At 41.3% G+C, this 9,747-nt stretch overlaps 1 protein-coding gene across 3 annotated transcripts in view; it reads right to left on the bottom strand.

Moving 5' to 3' along the window:
* NUP107 (nucleoporin 107) overlaps nt 1-2,000 on the bottom strand; it is a 49,620-nt gene extending 47,620 nt beyond the window's left edge. The window contains exon 1 of one of the 3 annotated variants that reach the window (XM_045873011.2): nt 1,833-2,000. In XM_045873011.2, coding sequence (XP_045728967.1) covers nt 1,833-1,840 — 8 coding nt within the window. In that variant the 5' untranslated portion in view covers nt 1,841-2,000. The remainder of the gene's footprint in view (nt 1-1,832) is intronic. The other 2 variants (XM_054506939.2, XM_064590922.1) reach the window with 2 other exon arrangements.
* Between the last annotated feature and the right edge of the window lie 7,747 nt (nt 2,001-9,747).

Raw genomic sequence — 9,747 nt, forward strand, 5'->3', positions numbered from 1 at the left:
TTGTTTGGACTGACAAAATGTAAGACTAAGTAAAAGAATTCTAGTAAATTGGAGAGAAATGATCCTTCAAGTTATTTCTCCCCAGAGTACACTAATGACGTCTCTGGTCTCAGTACTACTTGCAGTCACAGAGCCTCTGATCTCCCACCATTCTCAGTCCAAGGTCTAAAATATAAATTGTGTGAGGGGCGCCTGGGTGGCTCAGTCGTTAAGCGTCTGCCTTCGGCTAGGGTCATGATCCCGGGGTCCTGGGATCGAGCCCCGCATTGGGCTCCCTGCTCCGCGGGAAGCCTGCTTCTCCCTCTCTCACTCCCCCTGCTTGTGTTTCCTCTCTCACTGTGTCTCTGTCAAATAAATAAAATCTTTAAAATAAATAAATAAATAAAAGAACATACCTTTAAAAAATAAATAAATAAATAAATAAAATATAAATTGTGTGAATTAAAAGACCTGTATTTTGAGACAAGAATCTAATATGCTTTTCCTCCACTTAAAACCTTCAGGTAGCTCTGAAGCCTACGGAATCTCTCTGGCTTACAGAATCAAGTCCAAATTTCCTTTGTTTTTTACAACCTAACCCCAGCTTACCAGTTCAGCCTCACATTCAGCAACCAACATCCCCATACAAACACACATTGCATGTGACCATTCGGCTACACAACGCATTCCTTTTCATATTCTTGCACCCTATACATGCTGTTTCTTCTACAGAGGCCTACATTTGCCCCCTTGTTCACCCACCTGGTGAACACTTAACTCACCAGAAAGAGCCGCCTGGAATCTGGAGACACATTGATCCAGGTTGGCAACTTGGTTCTTCTACTTACTAGCTTCCTAACTGTGACCAATTTCTTAAGCTCTTTTAGCCCCAGTATTATCTATGAAAAGAGGATCATAGTACCTATCCTCAAACGACTGTAGGAAAATTAAATTAGCTAGTAATATATTTATTTATTTTTTTAAAGATTTTATTTATTTATTTGAGAGCGAGAGAATGAGAGACAGAGAGCATGAGAGGGAGGAAGGTCAGAGGGAGAAGCAGACTCCCTGCCGAGCAGGGAGCCCGACGCGGGACTCGATCCCGGGACTCCAGGATCATGACCTGAGCCGAAGGCAGTCGCTTAACCAACTGAGCCACCCAGGCGCCCCAGTAATATATTTAAAGCGTTTAAGGCACTCAGTGTTGGCTACTATTATTCAGACTAACTAGAAAGTTACCTCCTTTGAGAAGTCTTCCTGCTACCTCCCGTGGCAGGTGGACTTAACCGCATCCTCATTTTCTCTTCTCACAGAATAGTCAAAACACATCACTTTGCACTGCTCGGATATCTCCTCCACTATACAACCAACTCCCCGTAGCCAAGAACATAGAGTAACTCACCTATGTCGCAGGTAGCTAGCATAGTGCCAGGGTGACTGAAAGAACTCAATTCAGTAACTCTCTGATGCTGGAACTTGTAATAAGAAAGTCTGGGTTGAAAACCCAGTTCCGTCACTGACTGGCTTTGTGATCTCGGGCAGGTCACTCAGCATCTCGAATGCCGGGCCACCTCCTATCCGCCCACCCCAGGACCGACAAATGTCGCGCGAAAACACAAAACAGATGGCAGAGTTGCCGCGAGAACGCAGGGCATTATCACCGTCTATACCCAGCCCGACCCAAGCGGCCTTTCTTCCATTACCTACAGAGGCCCCCACCCCGGGAAAGCAGTCTTAGGCTTAGCACCCGGGCCCTCCCCGGCTTCCTCTGAGAGTTGGGTTTCACCTATTTCGTTCCGCCAACAAGCAGGAGGGGCAAGTCTCCGAGCTTGGCCAGTACCACCAGAACTGACCTGTCCATGACCACGGCCTTCTCTCCAACGAGAACCTCGCAAACTCGGCTCCAGTTTAATCACCCCGTTTCAGCCTTCCCGCTCTCCGGAAGCAAACCCCTCGACCCGGAAGCATGTCCAAGAAGAGCCGCCCTACAGGGAAGGGGGAGGGAGGGAGAAGAAACAGCTTTCCCATCTAGCGCACGCGCGACGACTTCCGCCTACTGCCGCAGGTCCGGCCTGCGCAGGCGCGAAGGCTGTGCTAGAGCGTGATGGCGCCAGGCGGGGCCGGCCCGGCCGAGGCGGCAGTGCTGGGCCGGGCAGGGGGCGGTGCCTGAGGGGGTCTAGCGCGGAGGCGCGGCGGCCACTTTGCCTGACGGGTATTTGTGGGCGTGGTCCAAGCGCCAGGTGATCCTAAAGGGAAAGTTGAGGTATGTTGACAGTCTAGAGAAACCTGCAGTCATTTCCTGGTATTCTTAGTAAGAAGGAATCTCGGACTTGGAATTCAGACGTGCAGACTCTGCCCTCCACCTCAGGGGTCCCTGTCAGTCTCACTTACTCACCTTGTTTGAATTGTAGTGTAACCCCCCTAAGATTCTTGAAATTTTTTTCCATAACGGCTGTTCGTTTTTTACTTGATATTTTCCCCTATTAAGGAGAAAAAGATCACCTGTCTTAAAAAGCATAAAGAGTGATATGTAAGTGATGAATCACTAAATTCTACTCCTGAAACTAATATTACAGCATATGTATTGTAATAACTAACTTAAATTTAAATAAAAACTTGAAATAAACATACAAAAAAGGATAAAGGGTGATGGTATTGCCCTCTATTTCAAAGTGCCCCTATAGCCAAAAAGTAGTATATTCTGGCCCTGAAGGAATCAGTCCAAGTTTTTCCTTACCTTTTTATATTCTGCTGCAATCCTAGGTAATGTACCAGAACGCCTCTTGACACACTAAGACCACATGACATTTTTTGGGGGAAAAGTGATTTGGGGCTCTATCTAGGCTCGAACCCTCCTCCTGCACATATTCCCCCCTCATCTGTAGCATGGAGGTAACACTTCTATCAGAGAGTTATTGCAAAGATAAACAATGAGATGCCAAATGTCCACTTCACGTAGTAGTCCTCAAAAGTCTCCTCTTTTGGAAACAAACCATAAGAGACTCTTAACAATAGAGAACAAACTGAGGGGTGATGGAGGGAGGTGGGTGGAGGATGGGCTAGATGGGTGATGGGTATTAAAGAGGGCACTTGTTGTGATGAGCACTGGGTGTTGTATATAAGTGATGAATCATTGAACTCTACTCCAGAAACCAATATTGCACTGTATGTTCACTAACTAAAATTTAAATTTAAAAAAATATCCTCTTTCAATAACCTACTTGCTGAGTCCCGCCCTTGTGCTCTCTCATTCTTCTTGTCTCCAAATACTCCTGTACAAAAGTGCACTTTTTCTTTTATAGAAAGTGAAATCTGGTCCTAATGATTTTGTGGTGCTGGAGCAAATTTATTCACCATGTGAGCCAGTGGTTCAGGTTCTTGCCATGTGTCCCCTGGCAACTGAATTCCAATGTGTTTTATTCATATAATGTATTTGAAGTGATTGACCATAATGCACATAATAAAGAGGAAGAGCAGTTTGGGTCAAAGGATTAGCCCAATGTTCAGTTCATGGGCAAAGAGAAAACTCTTGTTGAAGTGCAGGGGGGTTCACTTTGACACATTTAAATAGTAGGCATGAACATCATACTACCCCCAAAATATTTGAAAATGTATTCATTTGATTACCTACTTTAAAACTATTTGGAACAAACTCCTTGTGTGGTGCATATTGTATATATTCCAGCTTTATTTTTAGAGATCCTGATTTCAATGATAGAAATTCATTATCATTAACTTAAGCAAAAGGGAATTTACTAGAAGCCTATCAGGAACTCACAGAATTGTTAAGAAGCTGGAGAAAAGGCTTGGGAACAGGGGCACAGGAGCTAAAGACTAGGAAACAGCTATCCCAAGAGCACTCAGACCCGAACTGTCTGATCTAGAGCACTCTTTCCTCTCCCTTACCCCTAACAGTTGAGGAAGAAAATCATTCCTTGTTTATCCCCTCCCTAACTTTTTATTTTGAAAACTTTCAAACCTACATTAAAGCTGAAAAACAGTACAATAGGTGTCAATATGATGTAGGAAAGATGTTAGGGTTTGAAGCCGACGTCCAAGAAAGAATTCTTGAGACGACTTTGGTGCAAAAAGGTGGTTTTATTAAAGCACGAGGACAGAACCCATGGGCAGAAAAAGCTGCACAGGGGTTGTGAGGAGTGACTGATTCTATAGTTTGAAGTTGGGAGGGAGTTAGGGATAGCACAAGCCTCCAAGGTGTTTTGGAAGCAAGGTTTCTAGGACCCTGAGGAGGCTAGCTATTGTTAGGAAAGGTCACTTATTATTCTTTAGTAAACCCTCAGGCCCTTTAGATGTATATCAGTGGACCATGTGCTTAGAGGATGATTCCTAACATGTATCTTGGTGGGGGTTGGGGTGAAGATAAAGGAAGTTTCCAAAGGAATTTTTATATGTTAAAGAAGACTTACAGGGGGCGCCTGGGTGGCTCAGTTGGTTGAGCGACTGCCTTCAGCTCAGGTCATGATCCTGGAGTCCCTGGATCGAGTCCCACATCGGGCTCCCTGCTCGGCAGGGAGTCTGCTTCTCCCTCTGACCCTCCCCCCTCTCATGCTCTCTCTCTCTCTCTCTCTCTCAAATAAATAAATAAAATCTTTAAAAAAAAGAAGAAGAAGACTTACAGGATCCTGGGGGGTCAGGCTAAGATTGCTTTTTGCCCTTAGCAAAATATTAACATTGAGGCAGCTGAGTCCCTAGAGGAATGTCACTCTGCCTGTTTCAAGGACTTGTCCATGGGCTGTAGACAGTAAGGAATTTAATAATTTTTTTTCTGTCTTTGTTTCCCACATCAAATATATTCTTTTTTAAAAAAAAATTTTATTTATTTGAGAAAGAGAAAGAAGAGAGCATGCAAGTGGGTGGAGGGGCAGAGGGAGAGGAAGAGGCAGGGAATCTCATGCAGACTCTGCACTGAGCACGGAGCCTCACTCAGGGCTTGATCTCAACGACCCCACGATCATGACCTGAGCAAAAACCAAGAGTCTGATGCTTAACTGACTGAGCCACCCAGGCACCCCAAGGTGTTAATATATTCTTTACCTATAATCACCAATTACTAACATTTCCCCACAATTGCCTGTTCTTGTTTTTTGTCTGAACCATTTGAAAGTTAGTTGTAGACATCTTGACACTTCACTCCTAAGTACTTAAGAAGGCATCTCCTAAATCAAGAACAAGACATTCTTCTACCCAATACAATAAACACTCAGAACATTTAGCATGGACAGACTACCGTAATTAACATATTCAATTTCCCCAATTGTCTCAATAATGCCTTTTATAACAGCCCTCCTCCAATACAGGATCCAATAGAGGATTATGCATTTAGTTGTCCTGTCTCTTTGTTCTACTTTCATTTAGAATAGTCCTCCAGACTTTAAGACCAATTTTTGCAGAATGTTCCTCAATTTGGATTTGTCCCCATTGTTTTCTCATGATAAGCATTTAAAAAAAACTCTGCTCAGCAGGACACTGCTTCTCCCTCTCCCTGCCACTCGCCCTGCTTGTACTCTCAATCTCTGTCAAATAAATAAAATCTTTAAAAAAAAACATTTGAGGGACGCCTGGGTGTCTCAGTCGGTTAAGCATCTGCCTTCTGCTCAGGTCATGATCCCAGGGTCCTGGGATCGAGTCCCGCATCGGGCTCCCGGCTCCGCGGGGAGCCTGCTTCTCCCTCTGCCTCTGCCTCTCTCTCTCTCTCTGTGGCTCATGAATAAATAAATAAAATCTTAAAATAAAAAAAAGATTCTCTATCTCCCTTTGCCCCTCCCCCTCCTCTCTCTCTCTAATAAATAAATAAATCTTTTAAAAAATAAAAATAAAAAAATAAAAAACATTTGGAAGGACAGGATGCAGGAATACTACATCGGTATTGTTCTTTTTTTTTTAAATGTTAAGTTTCTTTCTTTTTTTTTTTTTAAGATTTTATTTATTTATTTGACAAAGAGAGACACAGCGAGAGAGGGAACGCAAGCAGGGGGAATGGGAGAGGGAGAAGCAGGCTTCCCGCGGAGCAGGGAGTCCGATGAGGGGCTTGATCCCAGGACTCTGGGATCATGACCTGAGCCGAAGGCAGACGCTTAACGCCTGAGCCACCCAGGCGCCCCTACATTGGTATTGTTGAGTGTTTCTTAGGATCACATCAGATGGCATGTGAGATCAGTTTGTCTTTCTTTCAAAATCTGCCTGACTTCTTTCCTAACTTGGAAGAAAGCATTCTTTCACCTGGCACTTCTTTCTGGCTGTTGTCTTTTCAATCTTTCCCTTCTGAGCTAAATTTCTCTTTTGGTAAATTGTAAGTAGCTGGTTAGTGGTTTTCTTACTGTAAATCCACGTGACTACTACCTGAGTGTCACATCCCAGCTCCACCACTTACTAGCGATGTGACCTTGAGTGCAACTGCATGCCTCAGTTTCTCCTTTTGAGTGTAATAATAGTGCTAGATCATAAGGTTGTTATAAAGATTTAATGAGTTAATATGTGTAACACCTTAGAACAGTACTAGGCATTATAATATGTATAGCATATTATATATGCTCAAAAATGATCTTATTCTTACTTTGGTAATAATTATTAGTTCATTTGGCAACATCAAACTCAAGACATAGTGATAGAGGCATTAGCAACATGGATTAAATTGGACCAGTCCCAATCCTTTTTCTTCGGTGATGCTGCAATAACAGCAGAAGCATTTTTCCCTGTCTAGATGAAGAGTGCAAAATAATTAACTTTATACTGAAAAATATAAATATGACTGTAAAGTCTCCTTTTGTTCTCCATATAAAGCAGTTCAGTGGATCTAATCCTGAAGAAGCCTTTACTCATCCATTTACAATTGTTTATTAAATGTCTACTATGTACTGGGCACTGTGCTTGGACCTGGAAGATATACATTGGGGAGAAAAGGAACATTCACTCATTAAAAAAAAAAAAAAATCATGTAAACTTACCTACTCAAACATAGTTATTTGATCATAACATGGATAACATAAATATTTTAAATCACCATTGTAGTTACCAAATAAAATTTGGTTATTATTTTCTTAAAATACTACTATTTAAAACATATTATGGAGTTAAACTATTCCACCTTGCAAATTGATATTAGTGCTTGGCTGCCAATGTTTTATTCTTTTTTTCCCCTTCAAATCAACCAGCTCTTATATTTATTTATTAAAAAGTCTGGTAACATTTGGGGCACCTCTGTGGCTCAGTTGGTTAAGCATCTGCCTTCAGATCAGGTCATGAGCCCGGGGTCCTGGGATTGAGTCCCAGATCTGGCTCCCTGCTCAGCGGGTAGTCTGCTTCTCCCTCTCCTCCTGCTCATGTTCTCTCTCTCTCTCACTTTCTGAAATAAATAAAATCTTTTAAAAAATTATGGTAACGGGCGCCTGGGTGGCTCAGTTGGTTAAGCGACTGCCTTCGGCTCAGGTCATGATCCCAGAGTCCTGGGATCGAGTCCCACATCGGGCTCCCGGCTCAGCAGGGAACCTGCTTCTCCCTCTGACCCTATCCCCTCTCATGCTGTTTCTCTCTCTCTCTCTCTCTCTCTCAAATAAATAAATAAATAATTTTTAAAAAAGGATTATGTTCAAAAAAAATTATGGTAACATATACCTAATATAAAATTTAATATTTTAGCCATTTTTAAGTGTGCAGTTCAGTCGCATTAAGTATATTCACATTGTTGTGAATATATATATACCAAAATAAACTAAGTAATTTTTTATTTAATTCAGCTCACTGCTCAAAATGTATCAGATCTTAGTAAGTAGAATGAAATTCTGACATTTTATGCATAAGTAGTAGCGATATTGCAAAGTAGTTAAAACATCAATGATGTGAAGCAAAACAGAGCTTTGCTGCAAGATACAAAGTTGGTTCAGATCAGGGGGCAAAAAGAGATAGAATAAAATGTTGAATTTCACAAAAAAGTTCATGAGTCAGGGAGAAAAAAAATACTTAAGTGTGAAATGTAAACTGCACTCGAAGATTTGGATGTGTTTTTGAACTTCATGTATAGGAGAAAAACTAATGGAAAGACAAGAAGACATTGATAGGATTCTAGACAAGGATGTGGGTTGTGGTGATAATAACGGGAAGCTATTGACTGAGTACATTATGTCTTTTCAGATATGACTTTTTTTTTTTTTTTTTTCAGGGGAAAGGGTGATGTTATTTGGTTTGAAGAAAAAATGCTTTACTCCAAGATCAAGTAGGGTCAAAGTAAATGTAGAGCCTGGTTGACACTGGTCTTTCTTCCCAATAAAGCAGTGTAGTGGGTAGGATCTTGGTCAGTTCACATTTAATGAGGTATTTCACCTCTCTACAATTCAGTTTCCTCCTCTGTAAAGTTGAGAAAATGACTATTATCCTTAACAGTTTATACTGGTAATTAAATAATATTTACATAGCAATTTGAGAGGTGGTACAGAACACAAAAACTCCTTGGGTTGAATCCTGGCTCCCCTACTTACTTGGTGGAGCCTTGGACAAATGATGTCTATGCTTCTATATAACAGATTGAACAGATTTACTGTGTGGATTAAATCAGTTTACATGTATAAATCACTTAGAACAGTCCTGGTATATAATAACCACTCAGTAAATTTTGGCTAATATTATCACGCAGCACATATAGCAAATATTCAATAGAAGTGCTGGCTCTTTTGTTTAGCACCAAGAAGGCAGGGAGCATATGTTTTTTTCACCTCTACCTTTTGTCATTTAGTATGTGCTCAAATTTTTCTGGAATGAGCGGGTCATTTCCAATCAATACAATTGATTCAATTCTTCAAAAAATATTCTAGTAAGAGTATCTACATTTGTATAATCAGATTAAATTTATTTTCACGTATACTCTATCATATATACTTCACAGTACTCTCTACCACTTCAAAAGATTTCTTTATCATCATAATCTTGTGAAGCTTAAAAACAGGAAGAATCCTTGAATAATTTATGTGTTACAGCTTCTCTTAATTCTTTTAAATCGTGTTCAATTTGAAGAGGAAGTAGAATGATGAAATGTGAAACTATAATTTTGAGTTACTCTTTTATTGCTGAATTGTGATTTAGACATCGATGTCTGGGAGATTTTTAACATAAAATCACAAATATATTATTGCTTCTTAGAATTCTAACAGTAAGGGTTAGCTCAATACAGGTTTCATTATGGCTTGTGCTTCTAGCGTCTTTTTTTTTTTTTTTTAAGATTTTATTTATTTGACAGAGAGACAGCGAGAGAGGGAACACAATCAGGGGGAGTGGGAGAGGGAGAAGCAGGCTTCCCACCGAGCAGGCAGCCCGATGTGGGGCTCAGTGTGGGTCTTGATGTGGGGCTCAGTGTGGGTCTTGATGTGGGGCTCAATGTGGGGCTCGATATAGGGCTCGATATGGGGCTCGATATGGGGCTCGATCCCAGGACCCTGGGACCATGACCTGAGCCGAAGGCAGACGTTTAACGACTGAGCCACCTGGGTGCCCCTTGTGCTTCTAGTGTCTTAAGCAGAAATAGTCAGTGACATTTTCAAGGTAGTGGTGAATTTGCTTACAAAAAGTTTGCCAGACAAATAAATCAATTGCAATGACTCCTCTTTACAGACATCTCAGGCTTCATCGATAGTGGAAATGATCTTGGGAGCAACTGAAAAACTAAAATCGTTATTCCCTGTTGATATAGGACATTCTCTGACTAAATCACAATGCAGCTTATGCATTTTACTTTGCTGTTTTCACATACTTCTCTGCTTG

The sequence above is a fragment of the Mirounga angustirostris genome, unplaced genomic scaffold, assembly GCF_029215605.1.
Source record: "Mirounga angustirostris isolate CCGP_5_RB_7025 unplaced genomic scaffold, mMirAng1.0.hap1 SCAF_5, whole genome shotgun sequence".
In the NCBI taxonomy this organism is placed as follows: domain Eukaryota; kingdom Metazoa; phylum Chordata; class Mammalia; order Carnivora; family Phocidae; genus Mirounga; species Mirounga angustirostris.